Source organism: Cryptococcus neoformans, chromosome 6 (genome assembly GCF_000149385.1).
Source record: "Cryptococcus neoformans var. neoformans B-3501A chromosome 6, whole genome shotgun sequence".
In the NCBI taxonomy this organism is placed as follows: domain Eukaryota; kingdom Fungi; phylum Basidiomycota; class Tremellomycetes; order Tremellales; family Cryptococcaceae; genus Cryptococcus; species Cryptococcus deneoformans.
Window position 1 is genome coordinate 1,097,276 of NC_009182.1, and position 25,931 is coordinate 1,123,206.

Genomic DNA, 25,931 nt, shown 5'->3' on the forward strand with positions numbered 1-25,931 from the left:
TGTGATGATAGAGGCGAGTGAAGAAGAAAAAAAAACGAGGACCGGAGAAGTCATAAATACTGTGGGCCGAGGATCCGGCAATTGGAATGACGCAGACACCACTGCGCATAATTAATCAGGTACCGCGCAGCATCTATCCTCTCCGGTCATTTCCTGGCCTGTATTTCCGGCATGCGTCACTTTCGTAAATATATATGCATACAACAGTTATTTTACACAGCTCACAGCACAAGCACTTCCATACCATGCACAAGCACACTGCCACTTCTGCATCGAACAACATGAGTCTGCAGCTCACTCCCTCCGTCACCCCGTTCCCCGGTAAATGTAGGCTTTCGATGCTGCCTATCTCTCTTCTTATTTTTCCGTCCAGATCTCTGCCGCCGGCTATGACTGCTATTATTATCTCTCAAACGCAAATTCAGCTCTTCCCACGGTAGATCTTCTTCCTCGGACAAATTTCGAATCCACTTTTGCGATACATCTTCTTCTCTTTCATTTTCTGGCACTTGCGCCTGCTCATGCGCATGCGGATGTGAATGCGCAGCCCGACGGGCAAGACCGACGTCGAGATCGGGGTCAATACCAGGTAATGGGGCGTGCAGAGCGGACAGGCCTTGAATGATCATCGCTTGTATCCTTGCGGAAAGGTCATCTATCTTGCTACACATCTCACTACTCTCTTCTTCCCCTTTGCTTTCTTGATCTTCGATTCTTGCGGTCACTCTCTCCTCCACTTCCTCCACCTCCACCTCCTCGTCCACTTTATCTTCGTCCGTAAACGCATCAAACGGAAATGATAGGTTCTTTCTGACAACCAAGTGATTTCGAGGTGACGTGGACGATGTGGATAGTGCGTTGGAAAGACTCGACGAAAAATCGCATTCGGAAAGAGCATCAAAATTGCTGTACTGAAATAAGCGAGATGTGCAAGTACTTGTATGTCCCATTGTAGTCGAGGGTGTAACTATCTGCTATGTATAACACCATTTAAAGACAGTTAATTTGTTCAGTCGCGCCGAAAAAAAAAACACACACACCTCTGTGAAAATATCATCCCAATCATCTCCACCGGTCCTTCTTTCTACCGTATCAAACGTACTTGACGATATGGGCCTCATTCCTGTCCTACAGATCGGAATGAGCAAAGAGCTGGGTCGAGTCCTGTATAAGCACACGGCGTACCTCTCTCTTTGAGCATTTCTCCTTTTTGGTGTTTGCGTTAAAGGCTTCTTTCGTTCAGCCGCCGCTCTATCGTGACTAGCGTACACTGTTTCCTACATCAGCATCCTCCTACATCACCCATTACGTTACAACGTAGACAGTTGTACTACAAATAGAAGAGATGAGGGAGGAGGAAAAGAAAAAAGAAAAGAACTCACTCCTGTCCAACCCCTTTTCCAACCCCCTCAACTCATGACCATTCGCACGGCCAATTTCCGGTATACCTACTATCGTGCACAGAACCGTTTCAGGGCCTTTGAGAGGGGTATGGGCTGATAACATCTTGACTGGTGATCGTCTCGTCTTTTCCTCCTTGTATTGCTCTTTTCCGCCGCCAATGGTATTTTCCACTCCCACATCTGCGTCTGCCTCAGAGAGACGTCGATCTCCTTCTCCACCCATATCATTATGCTTATTTGTATATCTCATGAACCTCGAAGGCCCGGGCTCATCCTCCCCTTTGCCTCGCGGGCTCAAGTGGGCTATGGGATTTATCACGGATACACAAGGATGGACAGCAGTTTTGATAGGGGTGATGGCAAACTTGGGTGTGGCCTGTTTGGCCGGTGACGCCATAGTGGGCATGAATGCAGAGAGAGGGGAGGCAAGAGAGCGGAAGATGATGTGAGTGAATTGGGATTTGGAGGTTTGAAGGTTGAGAATAACGTAGATGGAATAAGAAACGCTTCTGTCGTGGTTAATAATGAATGATGAGAAGCGGAGCGAACAACATGTGTAAGTATAAAATCTGAAGAGAGTGTTTGATTGATCGACTTCGTTATCCGTCCGTCGTTGGTAAAAGTCGTGTCCTCGTCAAGCGTGATGTGCGTAATCGGATAGACTCTGAATGCGAATGCTTGTCAAAAGGGCATACGCCCGAAACGGCGGACAGACAGTCAGTAGAATCAGATTGGAATGCAAGGAAAGCGATACAATGGTGTGAAAAGTTGAATGTGTGTGAGACGCCATGAGGATTGAGGAAGTTCTCCACCCCCCGCCTCAGAATAGGCATGCCAAAAAGATTAGTTGCAATTAGGCACGAATGCTTGGGGAAAGAGGTCCTGTCTGAGGTGACTTATCGGGGAAGTAATCCACATTTTAGAAGTCAGAATGTCGCAGTTGAAATTCAGTTGGGCTTCGATCAGGCGCCTGCTTTAATCAGTAAAATGCAAACAAGCAATCAACATACATAAGCCCGAAGTTTATCATTACCATTAATACATACATAGACACTAGAAAAGAAACATCATCTACACGGTAGTCCTTTCACACTCTGGTGACTCTTCAACAAGCTTTGGCTTCTTGAAAAGGGACAGAGAGAGAAAAGCATTGAAGAATGGGATGCGCTGAGAACCGCGTCTCTGCTCAGGTTGGGAGATCGGTTTACTTCCATTCGCTGTTTGCACGGCGTGTTTGATTTTATCTCGTAAACGGAACTGGCCCTCGGCTTGTTTTCTCAAATATTCCGCAAGCTTTAGCTCCTGACCTTTTGCTTGTTGTGCAGCTGCTATCGAAAGGTCTTGGTACATCTCGGATATCTTGGTTGGGGCGTGGGCCCATTGCCGAGAGAAGCTGTTCATCAGTTAGGATTCGTTCTTGGACAATCTCGAGTTCTTCAAACTCTTCTTCTGGCGACTGGACAATAGCACGGCTTCTGGGTTTCGAAGATCAATGTCGAGACAGCTTTCTCAGCATTGGCTGACAGTTCCTGTTCTTGCAATGATCTCAGTTGATCGCCAACGCAAAATTCGGTACGCCTGTGCCGCTGAAACGGGGAATATCACTTGATCAACTTGGGGATGCTTGTTCGGTGGCATGGGCCGGACAAAGTCCGCTGTTGATGTGGGATTGGCATTCGTGTACGAAACGAAATTCGGCCGTATGAAGTCGAAATATCGATGGGAGTCATGAAGGTCGTACATTCGCGTAGTGCCTCTATAATGCATCGTTAGATCTCCTCTCACCGTAAATATAATGAATACGTACCCCTCACATGCCGCAAGCACAAAAGCATTTTGACGTCTGGGAAACATTGGATGGCGGCATTGATCTCCGCCCAATCCTTATCCAAATGGATAATTTTGGGGCGTAATTGCGACACTCGGCGGACTTCTGTAAGGAAGGAAACCAAAGCCTGCGTTCGCTGCTCACCAAATGAGATTAGAAGGAACAAGCCAGTTAAAATCAACTCACTGCAGCCTCGCAAATTGCTCTCTTCGTCTCCCGATCAGATAAAATGCAGGGACACCAACACCACCATCCAAAACAATTGCATGGAGCTCGAGGTTGTCGTCTTTAGTACCGACTATTTCTATCAGCTCAAAAGAAGCAAAGCAACAACTGAACTCACAAGAGCATCCAGCGAATATGCAAAGCGGCCGAATACCGGACGGACGAAAAAAATGGAACGTTAGTCACTTCACCCAGCACCCCAGGAGGACTCGTAGCCAATATCCTAGTGTATGTAGGGACGAGTCTTCCCGAGCGGACATCCCCGGCATGCGAGGGTGCCCGTTATGGTGCCTGGCCCTTATCCCGTCGGGTTAATCTTGAATACCAAAACAGATACGTTTTTGCTGCAGTGTCACACGCAAAAAGGTTGTACATATATATTATATATAAACATGCAGAGAGTCGTATAGCAGCTCCACAGCTACATCCTGGCTCCTCATTCTTCACCTCACTTTTCATCTGCCCACCAAATACCATGGTCTATATAGCAGCTCACACCCCACCATACACACCACCGCACTCCCCATTACCACAATGCCATCGCTCCACCTATTACCATCTTAGATCTCCAGAAGACTCGGGCGAGAGCGAGCCCGAGGATGGGAAGGACACTGATTTTTGCAACTTCACGGAACGTATGGAGATTGATGAGGATGCTTATGTACACCCACAAGCCCAGTCGCCGTTCTTGAGTCTTTGCCCAGAGGTGCGTTTTTAGTGCTCTTATCGTCGCTTTTCTTCAGTGCCATTGGAGCGCCTGTGCAAATCTCGGTCCGACAATGTACCTTGCTATGATGGCTGATACCTTTGTTTTGTATAATAGCTGATACAGAGGATACTGTCAACTTTCGGTGGTCGAAACGTCGTCTGCTTGGCCAACTTGGCAGCTACATGCCGTAAGCTGCGAGCTCATATCTACAAAGTATGCTCATTCAAATCCATTTTTTTCTTTCCCGGTCTCAAAATATGCTGACGCTGGGGGATCTCGTCTCTTACGGAATAGTGCCCAGATCAAGCCATCTGGAGAGATATATATCTAGAAATTTATGATGATCCTAGACAGGCGTCTGCTTTCATCAAAAGTCGCACAACTGCAGAGATCGATTGGCGAAAGCGGTTGCAGGATAGAGAATTTATTATTAGAGTGCTTAGAGAATGGCATGTTGACCGTTGGGAGCTTGCTGTAAGTCATCCAAACACTGTGATTTGAACATGTGCCGGACTGACTTGTTTCATCAGGCCCAGCATCTCGATCGAATCTGCGACACTCTTCTAGACATGTACATGGACCTACCAGCCGCATCTACAGGACTTGGCAATGACACCTCATGTTTAGAGGCAGACATTTTCCATCGTTTCTACTCTTCCAAACCTGCTCTCAACCCTTCCGTTCTGTCTTACCTACTCTCTTCTCCTTGTTTCTCACATTTGTACCATCATTACCGAATCCTCCCTTCCTCCCCTCCGCCAACAAAGCGTCTCCGCCCTCGCGGTAGTTCTTCCTCCAACATCAACGACGATGCCACTGCGAATCCCACCCTGCCATTTCACTCCGTCCGCTTCAAGGTCCAAGTCTGCACCCATCCAAAACTTGCCAAGCTGCATACTCTCCTGCCACCTAGGTATGATGAAAATGATGAGCAAGACAGGGAATGGAGGGGTTTCATGAGAGAGTTGGTTTATTCTGAAAAGAACTTTACAGAGATGAATGACTGGGGCCCATTTACGCCTGACGGTAAGGTCGATTGGGTACTAGTCGACGCTCTTGGATCTGTTATGAGTGAGTCGAAAACGCTTTCTGCACGTCTGGAAATAAATTGATTGAGTATTCACCAGTGTCGAATGCTCAAGAGATCGTCCATAATCCAGATATCAGTGATCACTGGCACGATTCGATCATGCCTCAATCATTCGGTGTCGAGCCCACGCGTGGTTGGGGGTTCTCACATATCGAGCACCCGCTCGGTGTCGCTGATGGTGATGTATGGGATTGGGCGGGTGTCAAGGGTAGTTGGTGTGGTTCTTACGCTTTCCTCGAGTATGTCTTACTTCTCTCCTTTCCCCTCTATGCACTCCTCGTTTCGATCCAACTGTCAAGGAAAAAACAAAGGAGCTGATCTGACCCACTTGGAATAATAGTTATACTGACTGGATCGCTCTCAACGAACCGCGACTCATCCTTATGCGCGGCCGGGTCGCCCAGCTAGACCTTACACATTACCACGAAGCCGTTGGCGACCTCATGCGTCTCAATCTCGAGCTCGACTACCCTTCTCCCGCTTCTCCTTCCACCACTCTCCCTCCGCTCACCACCCACCTTCCTACAACACGCAACTCGCGTTTGCCCCCGATTCATTTCATAGGGACAAGTTTGCAGAGTAAGAGTGTAACCCCCGATGCGGCGCCGTTGAGTTCCGTTAGAGGGGTGGTGCAACTGACGGCGGATGATCCGCCAGAAGTGAGGTGGACGTTGGTGATTAGATATGCGGGAGAGGATAGATGGAGATTGGAAGGCGTACAGGTTGGAGGAAGGGGGAGTAGGAGGGGATTCTTTGGGGTGAGTTTTTCCTTGCGATACGGAATGGTTTGACAGTATCGCTGACAATGGGTATGCAGATTTGGACTGATGCGAACAAGGAGGAACACTCACCTAACGGTCCAGTCTGGTATTGGCAGAGTTAAACCATTTTCCCCATCTTTCCTTTAGATCTTTCATCTTTTTCATTTGTTACCTCATGTTGTCTCGTCTGCTTTCGGTTGATATTACTGTAGATTATTTTGCTTGTTTCAAAGTTTAGACTTTTTCTCTCCGCACGTTATTGAACCATCATAGATGCGATATTCGTCCCCTGTATACACGGCATGTAACATCGTTTCGCTCCTTTAAAAGTTGAGAGATCCTGGTGAGGGAGATGTGTGCATTGAAAGTCTATCAAAAACGATCTTAAAACTCATCTATGACAACGACTATTCGCCGTGCGTGTACGAAGGATTACAAGTCCGCTGTACTTTTTGATTAAAACACAGGTAAAAAAGATTATACAACGCAGTTAAACCCCCAATCTAATCCACATCGCCTCTCAACCACTCCTCAACACCTACACTGATCCTCTGCTTGATAGCCTCCAAACTATCCAGCGCTGGGCGCACATCTAAGGAAAAGACGGGGTTTCCGTCTTCGTCTGGGGGTGCAGAGTAGTAATCGATAACGTATCGGGCGGTTACGGTTTCCTGAGGTGAAGAAGGCGAGCGGCGGGTAACCACCCAATCGTGTCTATCGAAAGGAGGTTCGGTGCTGTTACACAACGTTTATGAGCATGGAAATTTTAGGAGTTAAATGAAGAGGAAACGACATACTTGAATTTAGAAGGGAACAACTTGCCCGCCCAAAGGTGGAACCTCGCCTTGGGGCTCAACTCTCCCGGTCTACCTTGGAACCTCGACAGCTGCGACTGATCTCCGCCAGGCAACCTCTTTTCCCACTTCATAACCTCATCCCAAGCCCTCTCATTCAAGAAGTTGTGAATTGCCACCATGACTTCTACACTATCCTCAGGAGTTTCCCATCCTTTCCTTACGAGGGCATTGTAGAACTGCTGGGGGGATGGGTAGTCCCATGTGTTGCCTGTCCCATAAGCTTCACCGCCAGGGGCAGAGGAAGGACGGGGGATGGTGGAGGCAGTACGTTCCGTAGGGAGGTCGAGTTTTTGGTCAGGTTGGCGGGAGAGTGAGAGGTTCACGGGCATGTGAGTCGTGGGATCGAGAGCATCGTGTTGGATAGGGCACTTTGCAGGGGCGTTTGCGGCGGCTGGAGGGGGGGAGACGTCGGCTTGGTGCATAGGGCACTGAGCGGGGGGGCGGGAAGACGAGGAAGAGGGGATGGGAGGGTGGTCTGATGGGATAGATGTGGCTGAGGTGTGGTCCACAGGGACCTGCAGAGAAGCAGAGGAAGAACCGATGTTCCACTTCATTATGAGATTATTTTTCGTCAGAGAAGATCAAGACGGAGATGGGAAATGAAGACAAAGTTGTTGTTCATGACATTCAGAAATTATAATGCTTCTCGTTGGTCAATGGCCGCGTTACGTAACCTGCCTTCTCACCTCCACCTCGCGCCAAACAAGAAACGACCAAGTCACGAAGTGAAAACAAAGAATCCAGCGAGCGAATGCTTTTACCATAACCACACATAACCTTAAAGCATGTCTTCTTCTACCGTAAAGCAGAGACACTATTCAGCCCTAGCATCCCGTATACGCAGTCTCCACGCAAACCTCGCAGAGACAGAAGGTCTCCTCGATATGATGACCCACCAGCTCGATGCTACTGCCAAGATCGGTGTACACTGTGGTTCCCAGTACGTGTTCTTATCGTACTACTATCCGAAGGACTGAATTTGTCGCTGATCGGCGCCTGAATCGGATGCAGGTTTATGGCCGTGTCTAGGCTGCTTGATAAAGAGTTAAAGAGTCTTATGGATGCAGCTACCGATGCGGACCAACAGTCTACGTCCACTGCCCCGTCACCCGAAAGATCATCTTAGGCAAGCCTGCGTAATCGACAGTCTTATCAACAGACTAGTATGCATCCGAGGCAAGTAACTAAGGATTTGATTGTCGGGTTTTCAAAACTGATTCTCTACAGAACAGGTTGTTGTACGATTTTGCATTGAGCACCATGTATTATATATGTTTAACATGATTGGGTCCCTGCTGTGAAAATGGCCATTGCATGCATCCTTCCTATAGGATCATTCATTTCCCCTTGCTGTGGCTATTGTATGTCAAGCTCCCCATTTCGTCCACTTCAAATGCTTCCATCGCTACACGTCGTTAGCTGCTCATTCAACTCATTTGTCTCCACTCCCTTGTTACCCACTTAAACTACGTATCAGTCTGCTGTTTTGACGGTTTGACAGCAGACATTCCTATATGGCCATGATCCCATGGAAAATCCGAAATCGAGCCATGCATTGTGGATCATGGAATATGTAAGATGTTACTTGCTATAATATACAACTAAATGATCATGGATACACTTTACACCAACGGCTCAACGCCCAGTGCTTCGACTGCGCTTCTTACTTCCATTTCCCAGAACAACTGCAGGTCATACCCTCCTCCTCTAACTTTCCCCTCCCTATCTTCCCTGACGAACATCACACCCGACCGTCTATCCACATACTCTCCCTTGGCCTCATACCATCCGGCCCAAGAGGCGGTATCAGGGTTCGAATACGGTATAGGGATGAACGGGCCATTGTATGACGGTGATAATGGAGAATGAGAAACGTCTCCTTGAGGTTGGGCTGACAAGAGTGACGGGGGTACGAATTTGAAGAGCGCTTCGGCGCGTAATCGTTTTGCCTCTCTAGCTTCAATTTCTATTTCCCTCGCCCGTTTCGTTTCTCCCTTTGCCAATGCCTGCGTCACCTCGGTCTTTATCCTCTCATCCTCCATTCTCTCAACCCGCTCGGCCTCTTCAATCATCCTCATCCTCTCTTCTCTTGCCCGACGCTCAATCTCTTCCCGCTTGGATTGAGACATGGATTCCTCCTCGGTCTTGTGTTTGTTGGCTTGGATGATGGATTCGTTTTGGCGTTGCCATTCAGCGATACGAGCTTCAGTTTCAGGAATGGAAATTTCGTTGAGAAGATTAAATGCTTGAGAGTGTTGTATGAACTTTCACGTGCTTGGTCAGAGAGAGTGGAAAAGAGCTTACTGAGGTCTTCGACTAGTTCGAGGTAATCGTCATACTGTCGATCACTTTCGAAATCATCTCTCCGCTTGTTGAATCTATCCACTGATGTTAACTAACGGACAATAGGTCATTGCGTGACTCACATATCAGCCATTCGTCGTCGAACTGATACTTCCTTTTCCACTTTGAGATCTTCAAACGTCTGATGCGCAAAGTTTACTTTACGAAGGATACGGCCGCATTGAGGACACGGTTCAGGGCCAAGAGTGAAAAGACGATCGATACACGATTCGCACCTTTAATTCTATCAACACTGGGCAGAGATTAGGCTCAAGGAGGACATACATCTTATGATAACAGGGAGAAACGAGTAACCGCAGATTCTTGTTGAATTGTCGATCAGTATGACAGATAGGGCATACATCTTGTTCCGTCTGTCCGAATCATATCAGCTCATAGCTTAGCATTTACAAGTATCAACACTTACGCGATACTCTGTAACGCGCTTGCTAGGATCCTTGACTCCAGCAACGTAGAGATATCCCTCTTCATGACCTTTCCCCCGAGGAGCGGTCTGTTTGAGTTGGGCCGCTCTATGAGTGGGTTGGGCTGGCCTACGAATGGTAGAGGACGATGGAGCGAGCTTCTTTGGAGGTATTCGGGACATGATGAAGTGTAGTTAGAGTCACAGGGCTCCGATGTCTTGTCTTCTCTATCCATCTACAGACCAGAAGAGCTCGCATAAGGCCGAATTATGAAGCCGGGTGGATCGGGACATCATGCATGCCTCTTTTGGTCAGCCAGTCGGTGAAGTCATAAGGCGCGCTGCCAAGTGTGGACTTACTCAAGCCTAATTCAATGCCTATTGTCGTCATCGATGAAGCTCCTGGTGTATGTTGTACAATTCTTCTCCATCTGTATTCACGCATCTGCTATATATACGAGAGAGTAGACTGCTAGTCCTCCCTCTTACCAACAATGTCTGCACCAGAAGTATTCCAGCTCTCCTTCGGCCCTCTAACCGGCGTAGCTTTCAGTCCAGACAGGACTCGTATGTTTCTCTTATTGATACCCCTTGTGCACAGCTCACACGCCCTTATAATAGACGTTGCCGTCTCACCCAACAACAACGAAGTCCATATTTACCAGCGACAAGGTGCGGAATGGATTCACAAGGATACCCTTGCTGAGGTATGTTTTTCTATCGTACCTCGTAATAATCATTGTGTTGACACGTGGACGCGCACACCTCAGCACGACAAGCTCATCACTGCCATCTCATGGGCTCCCAACTCGAACCGTATCGTCACCTGCTCCCAAGACCGTAACGCCTACGTCTGGACTCCTACTGAGTCTGGATGGAAACCCGCCCTTGTCTTGCTGCGAATCAACCGCGCGGCGACGTGTGTTAAGTGGAGTCCCAACGAAGACAAGTTTGCTGTCGGAAGCGGTGCGAGAACAATTGCGGTCTGTTACTTTGATGAGGAGAACAATTGGTGGGTATCAAAGCATGTCAAGAAGCCTTTGAGGTCGACTGTCTTATCGATTGATTGGCATCCCAACAATGTCTTGTTGGCCGCGGGCACTGCTGAGGCCAAGGCATACGTTTTTTCCGCTTATATCAAGGGTGTTGACTCGAAGTAAGTGAGATTTCGTTGATGCTATGCAACCGAATGCTCACGTATGACAGGCCCGAGCCTACAGTTTGGGGTGAGAGGTTGCCGTTTGGCACCATCTGTGGCGAGTTTATTTCTCCCGATGGCGGTTGGGTTCACAGCGTTGCGTTTTCGCCTTCCGGTAATATCCTCGCCTATGTTTGTAAGTTAATCTTGCCAAAATAAAAGTAAATGATTCTAATATCCTCTCAGCCCACGACTCTTCCCTCTCAATCGTCTATCCTTCCGGCCCAGGTGCTCCTCCCGCTGCTCACTTTGCCCTCCGTCTCCCTTCACTTCCTTTCGTCGACCTGACATTCACCTCTGAATCCGCCCTCATTGCCGCGGGACACGATTGCCAACCTATCGTCTTCACCGGCTCCGAATCCGGCTGGGTTCTTTCCCACTCTCTTGATGATCCTTCGTCCGGAGGTTCTCGTCCACTGACCCCGACCGCTACCGGCTCTCGTTCCGGCGGGGTCGGTAGGCTGGGCAACAACGAAGCTTTCAACATGTTTAAGGCTGCCGACTCTAGGGGTCAGCGAGGCGTCCCCGCTCCCGGCGCAACTCCGACCAGTGCGGGCTTGACGCCTGTAGGCGCTGATGGGTTGTTGACGACTGTGCACCAGAACACGATCACTTGGGTTGAGCCTTATGAGTGGGGACAGGGCGGAGAGGTTACCAAGGTTGGTACGGCGGGTAAGGATGGGAGGTTGGTCGTTTGGCCCGTTACAGCTGCCAAGTCTGGTTTGGCGGGCAGGATGGCCGGGTTGTCGGTGTAGAGCGAGAGCAGACTGTATCCGACATTGAAAGGAAGTAAAAGGTTGTAGATGCAAGTTGATACAAGGAATGAAAGGTTAAATGGCTGTCGATATGTCTTGGGGAATTCTTCTATAAGTTGTGGTGCAACACAGTCCGAGTTGGTGCTTGAATCATACTATGATGCGTGACTTCAAGTTGTCAGAAATGCGAAAGCCAGCAGTTCTGATTCGACTCATGTGCTTGTTCCTTTAATACAATACCCCAAGCACGTCTTTGAATCAACAGGAAAAATTATCGTCTGCACCCTTCATAAACATTATCCAAGTAAAGTACGTGACCGAACTTTTGACAAGCATATTTCTGGTCTATGGGTGATGAGTCACGATAGTGGGGATCATCCTTTGTATAGTACTGCCAAAATGTCCCTCCTCTGTCAAATGTATTGGAAGGAGAAAGAAGAAGATGGTGATGGTTGAGATGGAGCCGGATCTCCTTTGATCTTGATCTTGTTGCTCTGATCAACTAGTCAGAATAGTAGGACAATGGTCGACGACGAGTGTTACCAACTTGAAAGGCCATAAACGAGTGGAATATATTATAGGTTGGCCCAATTCGAGCAAAAAGTGAGCTGTTGAGTATTGAAAGGGATAGGCGTACACACACCCTCAAGCACACAAGTTGTTGACCTAGACATTTTGAAGATCATGGGCAGAGATAAAGTCAGTTCCTTTTCGTCTTTCCAGTTTTCTCTGCCTCAAATCCTCTCACTCTTCCGCTTCGGTTCAACGCTGACAGCCTTCCTCCTCTTCCCCAAATGATATACAGGGAACAAACCAGCACAAGTCAAAGAAAGAGAAGATGGCGGAGAAGAAGCAGGCGAAAGCGGCGCAGTTTAATGAGCAACATGGCAAGTTTGGGAAAGTGAAGGTTGATACCAGTGCGGGAGGTGGGAAAGTGCGAGAAGCGAAGGAAGGGAACGTAAAGCCCGGAGAGACACCTTTAACAAGTCCAGTTGAAAAAGCCGATTAAAAAGTTTACATTTTCCCCCTACTTGACTGAATTTTGATAGAAGCAGAAGGGGAGAATATGAATACATGGTGACCGCTTTGTCTATAATGGTTCTGGATGATAGTGGTTTGAGGTGGTTTTACAAGACTTTTCTTTTTTATGTCGTACTAGTCTCGCTAGTGACTTCTTCTCCCAATGGCGGGAAGTTTTCCAGCTTCTCCCTATTATGGCAAAAATATCCAAAGTCAGTCTGACCACTGGCAAATGAATGTAGCATAATATTGTAAAAAAGGGGATGGCAGAAAAGCAACTCACGTCCTGACATCCCAAACATCCTCACTACTAACTCCAACTCGTCTTCTCGCCCACCATTCCGCACGTCGCTTCACCCACAGCTCCCGTTTACCTTCCGGATCTTCAGATTTGAGGGACATGCAGTATTTAAAATCTTGGAATTTCCATGAGCAGTTGTGTAATTCGCCGTGGCGGTAAATGTTGCGGAGTTGGGGTACGAGAGCTATGCAAAAGGAAAGTTAGTCGGAGATGAGTAGGGGAGCTTGAGATTGAGACGAACCGTAGCACATGAGGAATTCGTCTCTGTTCATCTCGTCTGTTAGCAAGATATGCAGGTCAGATAAAAGGAAGATTACATACAGTAATCGCATACATCCTGGGACATCGTCTGCAGTAGGGTACTGGAGCTCTTGGAGTTTGAGCTCGTCTTTCAGGGTATTTTCGAAGCGATCGACCTGGGGTACGTGGTGTGTGGGTGTTTCCATGGGCTGCTGCCGCTGCTGTCGCCCTTGGGCAGACTGCTGGCCATCCTGTTGCTGCTTCCCGAAAAATGGAATGGGCATTGCGGTGAGTTTTATGGAAAGAGGATATGGAAATTGACGGATCGTAACCGAGACGTTTTGATTTGGTCTATTTTCGATTAGCCAATGTATTCCGGTGACGCATACTTGTTTCTTTCACATCTCATTCCCCATCTCATCTCTTCTTTTTCTTTGTTCAACTCACTGTCTCACTGTACATAAAATGGCTCTCCCAGGGACGGAGACTATACGCTTCCGTAGGCCTACAGCTGGCCCGAACGCTGTCGAACAGAAAAAGGAGGAGCCAAAGAAGGATGAGTTTGGTAGTCTTGCCCCAGTCGGTTGGAAGAGGCGACACCAGGGTTTGTTGCAAGACCAGCTCAAAAGGTGTGTTCAGCTTTCTTTGCTGCTGTGCACAGAGATCTATAGATTGATGTGATTCCTGTTCCCTCCATGCGAAAAAAAGGAATCAACAGGGCCCATTTATCCCCTCATTATCCCTGGCTTTGCGATTGTTGCTTCTCGTCAGGACAGCGGCAGCTATGTACAGTATCATCTCAGATTGTGATGAGGGTGAGTATTTTTTCCCCTTACCAAGGTGCTAGGGATATAGAGAGCGTTTAACAAAAAAATCTAGTGTTCAACTTTTTCGAACCCTTGCACTACTTTCAATATAATCACGGTTTCCAGACGTGGGAGCTTTCTCCTCAATTCGCTGTGAGAAGCTGGGCGTATATCCTTCTTCATTGGCCTCTTGCCCATCTCGGTCCCAAGCTCCTCGGTCTCGGCAAGGTAAATCAATTTCCTATACCCTTTTCCCATCATGTTCTGAACAACCTGGCTGACTATGATATGAATTTACTAGCGCCCAGCTTTCTTTGCTCTCAGGATCTGTCTCGGTACCATTTGCTCGTTCTGCGAAGCCAAGTTTTTCAGAACTGTGGTGGAGACTGTAAATGAGCGGGTAGGTCGATACTTGCTTTTCGCCATGATCCTCAGTGCGGGCATGTGGTCCGCCAGTGTCGGTTCGTGGTTTTCACTTTCATATCTGCCGGTTTTCTAACATTGTCAAATTCTGATCTCGACATTTTTATTTCCCAAAATTACCAGCCTTCCTCCCGTCATCGTTCACTATGTACACCACCATGCTCGCGTCTTCCTACTGGTTCCAGCCGGCTACCAGCACTCCTCAGGGTACGATCCGTACCTACCGCGCAACATTCTTCTACGCGCTCGGTGCCATTGTCGGCTGGCCATTCAGCGCTGCGCTTGGTATCCCCTTCGTCTTTGAACAATTGTTCCTCGGTGGCGGAGAGATTGTGCCTACTGAGCTAAAGCATATATGGAGGTCCAAGAGGTGGGATACGATGTGGAAGGCAGTGACGATGAGCGCGTCTATTATCGTCCCCGTATACTTGATCGATTCATGGGTATACGGTCGCCTGACGTTCCCTACGCTTAACATCATTACTTACAACCTTTTCTCGGGTAACGGTCCTGAGCTGTACGGGACTTCTCCACCCACCTTCTACTTCGCCAACTTGTTTCTCAATTTCAACTTTTTCGTGCCCCTCGCTTTGCTTTCGTTGCCCGCTTTGGCTGTGACGTACAAGTACGATTTCCGCCGATTGGGTAGGACGCAGATGGCGCCCAGAGAAGGCGAGACGAGTCCGTATGTCTTGTTGGCCACGAGACTTGCGCCGTTCTATGTGTGGTTTGCGATTTTGACGGCGCAGGCGCACAAGGAGGAAAGGTTCTTTTTCCCGGCTTACCCGCTTCTGTGCTTTAACGCTGCTGTGACGATTTACCTCATTAGGGGATGGATGGAGAAGGTGTATGTTCATTTCACCAGGTCGCCTTACAACGTGAGTCTACAATTTAAAACTCTTGTGGAAAGTTTACTAAGACTCTTTTATCAATAGGCGAGCCGCTCTTCCATCTTCTCCAACTTTACCCTTCTTGCTGTCCTCCTTCCCTGCCTGCTCTCTGTAGGCCGCATCGCCGCCACTTACTACTTTTACCACGCCCCATTTGATATTGTTCACCATTTCCAGTACTCCACTCTCCCTGGTATCCTTTCCAATTTGGGATACGAACCTATCCCTGTCGCCGAAGACTACCAACCTTATGGTAAAGAGGAGAGCGAGATCCAGTGGGACCTTTCCCCGTTGCAAGATCTCGACGAGCCTATCAGTATTTGTTACGGTGCGGAATGGTACAGATTCCCTGGTAGTTACCTCATCCCTGAAGGTGTGCAAGTGAACTTTGTAAAGACCGAGTTTGACGGAATGATGCCCAGGAAATGGGAGGAGAGTGAGAGGAAGGGTAGGTGGCCGAGGAGCGAGACGAGGGTTATCAGGCCTGGGAGGTTTAATGGCGAGAACAAGGCTTCGCTTGAGCCTGGTACTTTTGTAAGTCCGCCGCTTATTGATTTTAAAACAAATTGCTGCATGCTGAGTATGTGACACTAAAAGGTTGATCCGAGCGAATGTACATACATGGTCTCCCTCTCACTGGTGTCGCAAACGCCTACCGAGCTCGAGCCGGACTGGACCAGATCGCCCGAATGGGAAAAGGAGTTTTGCACGCCGTTCTTGGACGGGGCGAGCAGCAAGTGGTGGTCGAGGCTGATTTACCTTCCGTGGGATCTTTTGGACAGCGGACGAGTGTATGGAGAGTATTGCTTGATGCACCGGAAGGGTGCTGTGCATGGTGCTTAGGGTATTATAGTTTTTACGAGATATGGTACATGATTGGGATGCATATGGAATGAATCTGACGGAATTCCTTGACTTGCGCCACTCTGCCGACTTGTCGCCCGCGGGTAGCCGTGGTGACGCATCGCCATGTTATTATTGTCTTCAGTTCTTTTCCATCCTTCTCTTGCGTCTCATATCTACACCATGTTCTCAACAGCAACAAGCCCTTACGATGATCTCGTCAGTACGTGCATCCCGCTCACCGCAATTTTCTGCTCCGCGCTCACATCGCACCCGCAGTCAAAGCCACAGACGAGAACCTCGCTTCAGAGGACTGGGCTCTCAACATGGACGTATGCGACAAGGTCTCTAGCGATGGCCAGAACGGGTAAGTCTTTGGTACGGTGGGATTGGCTGAGGGGCCATTGGATTACTGATGCAATGGGATTACGCAGGGCTCGACAGGCCGTCACCGCATTACAGAAGCGACTGTCCCACCGGAACCCAAACGTCCAAATCTACGCTCTTGAAGTGAGTCTGGAAGGACATGAATAGCGGAGAAGAGGAGCCATTTATGCACAGTCGGCGGCTGACCTAGACTTTCACTCATTTCGTCAATAGCTCGCCAACTCACTCGCTCAGAACTGCGGTAAAGACCTCCTCGGCGAGCTCTCCTCTCGCAACTGGACCAGCGCGCTCGACAGGCTCATCAATGACCGGGTGAGTTTGTACCTTTGCTTACTATTATATATATAACAACAGTCGACTGATGGGCTGTGGGCTTTTAGGCTACGTCGACTCCGGTAAAGAAGAAGGCTTTGTCATTTGTCAAGAGCTGGGCAAAGCAGATCGAGGAGACGGGTGATCCCAATCTGGGCCTTATGGGGGAACTCTATGACCAACTGAGAGCAAAGAGTGGGTGCATCTAGAAGGAGAACACTATGCTGATGGATGTATATAGACCACGTTTTTGATGAGCCCGAGCCAACCCCGGAGAGTGCAGTAAGTCTTCTGTTCTCCGTGATACTAGCGGAGATATTTTGTTGATAAGATGCAAATAGGAGGAAGCTCGGCGCAGACAAGAAGAGGAAGAGCTCCAGCGGGTCCTAGAGTTGTCCAAGCAAGACAAGGGCGGTCGGTCTTTATTCACTTATCAACCCTCTGGTTCCGCCGGCGCTTCATCGTCTTCGGCAGCAAACAACAATACCTCTCCTTCTATCCCTCAATCCCAAGCCCAACCTCTTGCTCAAGATCAAGCCCAATCCCAGGCTGCACCGCAAGTCACAGGCTACGCTCCTCAGCCACAAAAGATATATTCCCCTCAACCTCTTGAACCGGAACCTCCAAGGGTAGATCTCAACACTGCCACCTGTGTACGCGCCATCTACCCGTTCACAGGTCAAGAAGTTGGTGAGCTCGATTTCGAGAGAGGTGATGTGATCAAGGTGTTGGATAGGGGGTTCAAGGAGTGGTGGAGGGGAGCTTGTAACGGCAAGATTGGTGTGGGTTCTCGTTCACCTTTCCTAGAAAAAAGGGGTGGAGCTGATGGAAAATGTAGATATTCCCTGTGACGTATGTTGAGGCACTTCCAGAGCCTACACCGAAAGAATTGCAAGAAAAGGCGCAAGAAGAAGCTAGAGTATTTGCTTCTCTCGGCAAGTCCTTTTTTTCTCTCCCTCGCCTTCCGCCAATAGAGCTCGGTCTTGCTAACTTGAGGGGGCGCGAATATAGGTCTCGTCGATCAGTTATTGCAGACCCTCAAGGGTATCGATCCCGCCCGCGGCGATAAGCTAGATGACCATCCAGAGATTGAAGAGATGTACCAGGCGAGCGTGGCCTTGCAAGGCCAGATTAATACTTTGATCAAAAAGTATTCCGATCAAAAGGGTGAGTTTTGAAAATTCTCATCCTCTGTAGAGCCTCCAATCGTCTCTTGATGGATAGTTGAATGTTGATCAGATCGCTGATGGTTTCGGGTGGGGATTGCTTAGCCGAGCTTGAGCATATGAATGCCAACTTTATCCGTGCAATGGGTCAGTATGAAGAGTTGAGGAATGGTCCGCCTCTTGTACAAGCGCAACGTAAGTCTTGCAGTATCCTCGTCCGCACTCGCAGAGGTCGTTAACGCCCATCTCCCATCTTTAGCTTTTGGATACGTCCCCCTTCATTCCTGGATTCCCAAACACAACAGCTAGAAATGGCTATTCGGCTTTTTTCTACTGAGATGTCGTCTATAAGTGCATGAAGAGAAAATTATGGTAGAATCTAGCAGAAGATATAAAATTTCAACCACGTCGCTGCTACAAAACCAGCCACCTCTTCGCTTTCCGAATATCCGTGATCTCCTTGTTCACATCGGTAGGCACTTATTATAAACATATGCGTATGTTTAAAACATTTAGATGTCTCCCTGAATTGTGTTCATTTACCATACTCTGCACAGACACAACCATATCTGTGGAAAACGAAGGAAAGAAAACAAAACAAAAAGAATTGACGAGAGTGGGATTCGAACCCACGCCCCGGAGGACTGCCGGGCTTTCAGTGTTGAACAACACCTTAAGACAGCTGTTTAGACCACTCACACATCTCGCCATTTGTTTATATCTCGAGATGTGAAAGACACATTTGATGTAAATACTGCAATGACTTCGTCGCGCCATGTCACCGCCGACGGACGGGAGGTGTAATGGATAGAGTTAATAGTTAATCTCTCTGTTCATTGTCAGTCTATATACACACACCTTTATTCACATTTCAAGATGATCCACGCCGTCCTAATTTTCAACACCAACGGCAAACCTCGTCTCTCCAAGTTTTTCACCCCCCTCCCTCCACTCGTCCAGCAATCGCTCATCTCCCAGATCTTCTCACTCATCTCCGACCGTCCTGCAGGGGTGTGCAACTTTCTAGATGCACCCGATCTTGTGTTTCCCACGCCCAAGTCTATGGTAAAAACTAGGCAGGAGGAGAGGAATGGCCTGGGGTTGGAAGGCGGAAGGGATGGAGAAGAGGTGAAAGAGATGGAGGACGATACGAGGGTGATTTACAGGCATTATGCGACACTATACTTTGTTTTTGTGGTTGATGGAGCGGAAAGCGAGCTAGGTATTTTGGACTTGATTCAGGTGAGCTTGCACACTCCCTTGTAAATGTTCAGAGCTAACAAGTCTTATAGGTCTTTGTAGAGTCATTAGATCGAGCCTTTGAGAATGTGTGTGAATTGGATCTGATCTTTCACTTTGACGAAGTGGGTTCAATGCACAACCTAACTATGTATCTCTTTGACCTGATCATGCTTTATAGGTATATCATGTCCTATCCGAAATAATACAAGGTGGACTCGTGCTCGAGACAAATATCAATGAAATATCCGCCTGCGGTTCGCCCTTTTCGACCCTTATACACTCTTGACTGAAACTGACCAAATTTTCCTGCAGTGCGTGCTGCCACCAAGAACCGTAAAGAATCTTCTGCCTCTTCCAATCCACTCATACCGTCCGTCTTGGCAGCTCCCGGAGGAAGAGGTGGAAATAGAGGAGGAAGCGCCGATGGTGCGAGGAGATGGTTGGCCGCTATGGGTGTTTAGAGGCATCACCTACCCAGTACTGGCGGTAATTGTATGTGTTGTATTACTATGCTATTATATGATCATTGATCGAGGCTATTGTGATTCCCCTGGGGTTAATTTCGATGAGTTTTCCGTTTTTACTTGGGATTCTTCCTCTTGAGCCGAGGATCGGGTGTCAGAAGTCTCAACAACTTCGGCAGAAGTATTCGAACATTCGTTAGAAGTAGCGAGGGTGAAACTCCTTTTAAAAGGTTTGATCTCGTCTATGCTCCTAGGCTCCGGCTATAAAATCGTCAGCTTCATCTATATCATAATGCAAATCCAGGCACGTACAGTGAGGTATCGAACAAGATTTCGATCTATCAATCCCATCTTGACATATTCTGTAAATGATTCAAGGCAATCTGCACTTTTAATCAGCCGACGCCGTGCGATAGGGACTGACATACAAACCTTTAACAGTCTTCAAATCCTCTCCTTCAGGCCCATCCATTGTGAACCGTATATCGAGCTCAAACCTGTCAACAATCTCTGATGCTGCAGAAATGCCTCGAGATAGCGGAGTTTGTTCGATGAGGGATATAATGATTGCCAAAAACGTAAAGGCTATTATAGGAGATGGATATAGAATGGACAAAGGCGATAGTGACCTAAGAGCATGGGAAATGAGCGGTGCCCGGCCTCGGAAATGCGAACACGCACGCTTCTGAACTGATAGGCCAGGCCAGGGACATGATCAACTCTTCAGTGATTTTCGGTCCTCGTCTCTTCCCATTCGCCCCGTTCGCTCCTCCTTTGTTTGCGAGTTCCTTTTCCTCCGCCTCTTCCAATTTTGCTATCCGCGCATCCAGTCCATCGATAGCGCGTCGAATAATGACCCAAGGGTGCTCGACAAACAAGTCAAAACACAGAGCCTCCAATGCTAGTTGCTCGCCAACGACTATCCGTTTTTCCCAAAACCTGTATCCGTCAGAAGGATCCTGCATGTTACTGTCAGTATATCTATCAGGAATTCCCGGTGTTTCTGAAGCTCACTTGACCGTTCTCCATAGGTCTCCATTGTATCCTCCAATGGGAAGGCTTTGACTGCTCATACTTGTCCAGACACACATTAACAAGGTGTCTGACTTTCAACTGGTTCTCTTCTAACTTGGAAGCCATCCATAGTAGTGTGGCCGCCATCAGGCTTTCCTTGAAGTCTTCTAGAGACCGGCGCATGTAGAAGCGATGGACGAACGTTGCGGCGAGGAGAATTACATTCCGGTAAGGTGTAGAAGTAAGTTTCGCTTTGGGATCAGGATGGTCTCGTCTTTGAGGGAGATGAACTTTGTCAATCGATCACAAAGTTGGTGACATATAGTGCTTACACATAGACGACTCGCGCGAGAAGACTTCGCATTTGCATGATTGTTGATTTACGACGTTCCAATTCCTCTTCCAGAGAGACGCCATGCGATCTTGAAGGGGTATTCTCGAGAGCGTGCTTGGAAAAAATCCACTGTTCTTCTTCAGGACGTAGTGGTCGCATTTTGTGGTATATTGGAGGTCTGAAGCTTCTGATAGAAGGCCTACCGGGGGATTTGATAGAGAACTAAGCAATCGGTGGTCAAATAACGGACGAGAACCAACGAAGAACTACAAATAAAGTGTTGTCTTCTCTCTTGTTCAAAACATCGGCATTGTCCGCCTGAGAGTTCATTACATAATCAACCCCTCTCTGTCTTTTCTTTTGGCAGATGTGGATTGTCGAGTCGTAATAGTCATCCCACATCTATGGCCATACCACGACCCTTGGTGAATTCAATCAGGTCTTTTGCAACAAGAACTATCCCAACTCGCAAGTTCAACCTAAGAAAATCATCAAAAATGGTCGCCGCTGCCTCCGTCTCACACCCTTCAGAACTCACAGTCCCCAACAAGACCGCTCACGCCTTTGACAAAAGCACCTTGGACGCTCTCTTGGCTAGGCGATTCTTCTTTGCTCCTTCTTTTGAAATCTACGGTGGTGTCGCTGGTCTTTACGACTATGGACCTACCGGTTCCGCCCTTCAGGCCAACATTCTCGATGCCTGGCGAAAGCACTACATCATCGAAGAAGATATGCTTGAGCTCGATACTACCATCATGACTCTTTCCGATGTCCTCAAAACCTCTGGCCACGTTGACAAATTCGCCGATTGGATGGTCAAGGACGTTAAGAATGGTGAGATCTATAGAGCGGATCACCTTGTCGAGGGTGTTCTCGAGGCTAGATTAAAGGGTGACAAGGAAGCTCGAGGTGTCAAGGAGGAGGAGAAAAAGGAGGAGGAGGATGACAAGAAAAAGAAGAAGAAGAAGATTGTCAAGACCGAGGCTGTCAAGCTTGATGACAACACAGTTGCCGAGTACGAGTACCTTTTGGCTCAGGCAAGTCAACTTCACGTCAATTATACACAGATGCTAACTAGCAGCAGATTGATAACTACACTGGTCCCGAGCTCGGTGATATTATCCGAAAGCACAAAATCACCAACCCCACCACCGGAAACGAGGTCTCTGAGCCTGTCGAGTTCAATCTCATGTTCGAGTCCAACATCGGTCCTACTGGCCACATCAAAGGTTACCTCCGTCCCGAAACCGCCCAGGGTCACTTTGTGAACTTTGCTCGTCTCCTCGAGTTCAACAACGGCAAGGTCCCCTTCGCCTCTGCTCAGATCGGTAAAAGTTTCCGAAACGAAATCGCCCCCAGACAGGGCTTGCTCCGTGTCCGGTAAGTTTATTTTTTAAGGACGTTTGGCGGGATGATGACTGATGAAGATTTGCAGAGAGTTCACCATGGCTGAGATTGAGCACTATGTAGACCCTCTTGACAAGCGTCACGCTCGATTCAACGAGGTTAAGGATGTCGTCCTCACCCTTTTGGCCAAGGGTGTTCAGAGCGAGGGTAGGACCGAGATCGTGAAAAAGACTGTTGGTGAGGCTGTTGCTGAGGTCAGAACTTCTTCCACTTTTTCTTTTCCATGGTGACATGAAAGCTGATGATTATGTAGGGTATCGTCGACAATGAGACACTTGGTTACTTCCTCGGTCGGACTCAGCTGTTCTTGACCAAGATCGGTGTAGACCCTGCTAGGTTGAGGTGCAGGCAGCACATGGCTAACGAAATGGCTCATTACGCCACCGTACGCCCAGTTCTTGAGGTCCAATCAATTCGTACTAACTTCTAGCAGGACTGTTGGGACTTTGAGATCCAATCGTCTTACGGCTGGATAGAGTGTGTCGGTTGCGCGGACCGATCCGCTTATGACCTTACCGTCCACTCTGTCCGAACCAAGCAGCCTCTCAGAGTCCAGCAACGTCTCGACCAGCCCCGAACTGTCGAGAAGCTCGAATGCACCTTTGACGCCAAAGCTTTCGGTATGAAGTTCAAGAAGGACGCTACTATGATCAAGGAGACTTTGCTCGGCCTTGAGAAGGAAAAGTTGCAGTGCATCAAGGATGAGCTCGAGAAGGGCTCTTCTAACGTCCAGTGCGCCGATGGCAAGTCTTATGAGATTACCCCCGACCTCGTCAAGATCAACCCCATCACCGTTACTGAGCACAGTAAGTCTCCAGTCTCCTCGTGAAATTAGTTTTACCTAACTTTATCGTCAGTGCGCGAATTCATCCCCAACGTCATCGAGCCGTCTTTCGGTATTGGTCGTATCCTTTACTGTGTTCTTGAGCACACTTACTGGGCACGAGAGCAAGACGCCGCTCGAGGTGTCCTTTCCCTCCCCGCTCTCGTCGCTCCTATCAAGTGTCTCATCGTCTCTATCTCTCAGGATGCTCAATTGAGGAGTAAGATCCACGAAGTTTGTGAGTCCCATCCTAAGAAATCGATCGACATACCAGAATATCGCTAATATTGAGTATTAAAGCCCGAGAGATGAGAAAGCGAGGTATCGCCAGCCGAGTCGACGATTCTTCCGCTACAATCGGTAAGAAATACGCCCGAAACGACGAGCTTGGTACTCCTTTCGGCTGTACCGTCGACTTTGCCAGTATGTCCACATTTATTATCCTGAAGCACACAATCACTAACCTTAATACGTAGCCATCCAAAACGGTACCATGACTCTCCGAGAGCGAGATTCTACCAGCCAACTTATCGGTCCTATTGAGGACGTCATCAGCGTCGTTGACCAGCTTGTCAAGGGTGTTCTCGACTGGGAGGGTGCCAGCCAGAAGTTGGAGGCTTACAGCGGTGTGCAGGATGTGGATGCTTAAGAATTGTAAAGCAGGGCGGTGGAAGGAGGTTCTTGGTAGGGATTAGATGGGTCTAATTATGCATAGGCGGTCTGCTATTAGTCGTACATGGCTCTAACAATCCAGATTGTCTTCTTGATTTGCTGGTCACTGATCAGATACGGAATTTACATCAACTCTTCATTAGTGTTACGGGGGTCATGAGTGCGCTACAATGTAAAAGCATAGAGGTCGTTTCCCCAACCACCGGAGAGTGGCATGGAGTTGGCTGTTTTTTGTATGATCGCGTAGTACTACTCGACTAGCTACCAGTAATGAAGGCTAGGTGCGTCCGCGTGCCGGCAGCTATAATAAGATAATTTAATAGCGATTGGCGATCAATCATATACTCACTGCATCTGAATTGCCATTGCCATCCATCGACTTTGCATGAAGTACAGTCCATCTGGATTCTCACATATATGCATGGATTATGGATTACCGGTTCTCTCAATGTGCTGTCTATAGTCCAATAAACTGTTCGTTCCGGTTGCGCCGCGGTGATTTGTTGATTCAAGCGAGTCAATTTCACTCATCTCGGTTCGTTATTTATATCTGTCCGATCCTCATAAGCCACCGGCAGCAGCTCTGATAATCCACCATATCTTTCATCTTGTCTACATCGCATCTGCCTCAAGATCCCTCTATACCCAACTTACTTGCATCAAGCACGAACAACAACCGACTACAATGGGCTACACTCTCGCTGTTCTCGGTATGTCGCGCTTTCCCTCGTTTAGCGGAACATGAGCTGACGCTCTTTCTAGGATGCGGTACCATGGGCATCGCCATCCTCTCTGGTGTCATCTCTTCCCTCGAAACCCGCGCTTCTCTTCCTCGCAACCCTAACGCCTCTTCCGAACCTCCTTCCGGTATCTCCACCCCTACCGCCTCCCAATTTCTTGATGCCCCAGAAGCTTCCCTTCCTAGCACTTTCATCGCTACCGTCGGACGCGAGGAGACCGGCCGCAAGCTCAGACGCACTTTGGCCGACATGGGCTCTATCGGGAAACAAGTCCAGGTCCGCGCTGGTCAAGGGAACGTCAAGACCGTGGACGAGGCCGATGTCATCTTGGTGTGTTCCAAGCCTCAGATTGCGAGGTCGATCTTGGAGGAGGAAGGTATGAGCAAGGCATTGGAGGGAAAGCTACTCATTTCCATCTGTGCGGGTGTGACCATCTCCCAACTGAAGAGCTGGGTGCCCGAGAGCACCCGGGTGGTGCGAGCTATGCCAAACACTCCTTGTAAGATCGGAGAAGGCATGACTATCGTGACCCCCCTGTCTGACGCTCTTTCTCGAACACTTATCCTCAACATCTTTACTTCTTGTGGCAGATGTCGATTCCTCGACGAGAAGCACTTTGACGCTTGTACCGCCCTTGCGGGCTCTGGTCCTGCGTTTGTGGCTTTGGTGTTGGAGGCTATGGCCGATGGTGGTGTGATGATGGGTTTGCCCAGGTCTGAAGCTTTGGAACTAGCTGCTCAGAGTGAGTATTGGGTAGAAGTCATGTGTAACCTGGATTGGTATGCTGATCCATGATTGTAGCCATGCAAGGAACCGGAAGAATGGCTCTTCAAACAGGTTTGCACCCTGCCCAATTGAAGGACAGTGTCACTAGTAAGCCCCATTCTCATTCTTCCCATTCATGCACCATGTTCTAATCAATTCTTCAGCTCCCGGTGGATGCACCATTGCCGGTTTGTTGACACTTGAAGACGGCCGGGTGCGATCAACGATGGCCAGAGCTATCCAAGTCGCCACTAACCAGTAAGTTTTATCTATTCTCTCTTTTCTCCGGAAATCTGCAGCTAACGGATTTCAAAGTGCTTCCGGCCTCGGACAAGACAAGAAGTAAAGAAAGCAAAGGCTTTAGAGAACGGTGGTGGTAGGACTACGAAGCGGGCAAAAGTGTGATACATTGCGGGCCCATCGATATCATATGATAGAGTTATTCATGTAGGCATCATATTGGCTATTCTCTGGACCCCTTGTGTTGAC

At 48.4% G+C, this 25,931-nt stretch overlaps 12 protein-coding genes across 12 annotated transcripts; 7 read left to right on the forward strand and 5 right to left on the reverse strand.

Moving 5' to 3' along the window:
• Positions 1-221: 221 nt before the first annotated feature.
• On the reverse strand, positions 222-1,809 carry CNBF3710 (hypothetical protein; the record flags this gene model as incomplete). Its single annotated transcript, XM_769599.1, has 4 exons — positions 222-971; positions 1,041-1,128; positions 1,186-1,270; positions 1,383-1,809. The coding sequence occupies 4 exons, from the start codon at positions 1,807-1,809 to the stop codon at positions 222-224; spliced, it is 1,350 nt and encodes a 449-aa protein (XP_774692.1).
• Positions 1,810-3,931: 2,122 nt separating this feature from the next.
• Positions 3,932-6,138, forward strand: CNBF3720 (hypothetical protein; the record flags this gene model as incomplete). Its single annotated transcript, XM_769600.1, has 7 exons — positions 3,932-4,162; positions 4,280-4,378; positions 4,460-4,639; positions 4,696-5,236; positions 5,293-5,494; positions 5,596-6,013; positions 6,073-6,138. The coding sequence occupies 7 exons, from the start codon at positions 3,932-3,934 to the stop codon at positions 6,136-6,138; spliced, it is 1,737 nt and encodes a 578-aa protein (XP_774693.1).
• A 381-nt stretch (positions 6,139-6,519) lies between these two features.
• CNBF3730 (hypothetical protein) lies at positions 6,520-7,427 on the reverse strand (the record flags this gene model as incomplete). Its single annotated transcript, XM_769601.1, has 2 exons — positions 6,520-6,751; positions 6,814-7,427. The coding sequence occupies 2 exons, from the start codon at positions 7,425-7,427 to the stop codon at positions 6,520-6,522; spliced, it is 846 nt and encodes a 281-aa protein (XP_774694.1).
• A 1,068-nt stretch (positions 7,428-8,495) lies between these two features.
• CNBF3740 (hypothetical protein) lies at positions 8,496-9,823 on the reverse strand (the record flags this gene model as incomplete). The annotated part of the gene is made up of 5 exons (XM_769602.1): positions 8,496-9,118; positions 9,178-9,251; positions 9,300-9,452; positions 9,502-9,590; positions 9,644-9,823. The coding sequence occupies 5 exons, from the start codon at positions 9,821-9,823 to the stop codon at positions 8,496-8,498; spliced, it is 1,119 nt and encodes a 372-aa protein (XP_774695.1).
• A 311-nt stretch (positions 9,824-10,134) lies between these two features.
• Positions 10,135-11,593, forward strand: CNBF3750 (hypothetical protein; the record flags this gene model as incomplete). The annotated part of the gene is made up of 5 exons (XM_769603.1): positions 10,135-10,207; positions 10,262-10,347; positions 10,411-10,796; positions 10,847-10,974; positions 11,025-11,593. 5 exons carry the CDS (start codon positions 10,135-10,137, stop codon positions 11,591-11,593), a joined length of 1,242 nt encoding a protein of 413 aa, XP_774696.1.
• A 1,145-nt stretch (positions 11,594-12,738) lies between these two features.
• Positions 12,739-13,438, reverse strand: CNBF3760 (hypothetical protein; the record flags this gene model as incomplete). Its single annotated transcript, XM_769604.1, has 4 exons — positions 12,739-12,802; positions 12,897-13,098; positions 13,156-13,178; positions 13,236-13,438. The coding sequence occupies 4 exons, from the start codon at positions 13,436-13,438 to the stop codon at positions 12,739-12,741; spliced, it is 492 nt and encodes a 163-aa protein (XP_774697.1).
• Positions 13,439-13,619: 181 nt separating this feature from the next.
• CNBF3770 (hypothetical protein) lies at positions 13,620-16,116 on the forward strand (the record flags this gene model as incomplete). The annotated part of the gene is made up of 7 exons (XM_769605.1): positions 13,620-13,783; positions 13,863-13,969; positions 14,034-14,188; positions 14,262-14,421; positions 14,507-15,261; positions 15,319-15,807; positions 15,871-16,116. The coding sequence occupies 7 exons, from the start codon at positions 13,620-13,622 to the stop codon at positions 16,114-16,116; spliced, it is 2,076 nt and encodes a 691-aa protein (XP_774698.1).
• A 183-nt stretch (positions 16,117-16,299) lies between these two features.
• Positions 16,300-18,290, forward strand: CNBF3780 (hypothetical protein; the record flags this gene model as incomplete). Its single annotated transcript, XM_769606.1, has 11 exons — positions 16,300-16,339; positions 16,396-16,483; positions 16,551-16,626; positions 16,717-16,815; positions 16,884-17,010; positions 17,057-17,097; positions 17,157-17,597; positions 17,654-17,750; positions 17,827-17,982; positions 18,087-18,176; positions 18,241-18,290. The coding sequence occupies 11 exons, from the start codon at positions 16,300-16,302 to the stop codon at positions 18,288-18,290; spliced, it is 1,305 nt and encodes a 434-aa protein (XP_774699.1).
• A 567-nt stretch (positions 18,291-18,857) lies between these two features.
• CNBF3790 (hypothetical protein) lies at positions 18,858-19,684 on the forward strand (the record flags this gene model as incomplete). The annotated part of the gene is made up of 4 exons (XM_769607.1): positions 18,858-19,223; positions 19,274-19,345; positions 19,402-19,477; positions 19,536-19,684. The coding sequence occupies 4 exons, from the start codon at positions 18,858-18,860 to the stop codon at positions 19,682-19,684; spliced, it is 663 nt and encodes a 220-aa protein (XP_774700.1).
• A 75-nt stretch (positions 19,685-19,759) lies between these two features.
• CNBF3800 (hypothetical protein) lies at positions 19,760-21,194 on the reverse strand (the record flags this gene model as incomplete). Its single annotated transcript, XM_769608.1, has 6 exons — positions 19,760-19,948; positions 20,000-20,070; positions 20,120-20,316; positions 20,369-20,646; positions 20,702-20,975; positions 21,034-21,194. 6 exons carry the CDS (start codon positions 21,192-21,194, stop codon positions 19,760-19,762), a joined length of 1,170 nt encoding a protein of 389 aa, XP_774701.1.
• A 338-nt stretch (positions 21,195-21,532) lies between these two features.
• On the forward strand, positions 21,533-23,914 carry CNBF3810 (hypothetical protein; the record flags this gene model as incomplete). Its single annotated transcript, XM_769609.1, has 8 exons — positions 21,533-22,087; positions 22,120-22,415; positions 22,471-22,636; positions 22,696-22,827; positions 22,876-23,248; positions 23,300-23,503; positions 23,566-23,688; positions 23,742-23,914. The coding sequence occupies 8 exons, from the start codon at positions 21,533-21,535 to the stop codon at positions 23,912-23,914; spliced, it is 2,022 nt and encodes a 673-aa protein (XP_774702.1).
• Positions 23,915-24,622: 708 nt separating this feature from the next.
• CNBF3820 (hypothetical protein) lies at positions 24,623-25,788 on the forward strand (the record flags this gene model as incomplete). Its single annotated transcript, XM_769610.1, has 5 exons — positions 24,623-24,647; positions 24,700-25,419; positions 25,479-25,550; positions 25,607-25,700; positions 25,758-25,788. The coding sequence occupies 5 exons, from the start codon at positions 24,623-24,625 to the stop codon at positions 25,786-25,788; spliced, it is 942 nt and encodes a 313-aa protein (XP_774703.1).
• Positions 25,789-25,931: the final 143 nt, after the last annotated feature.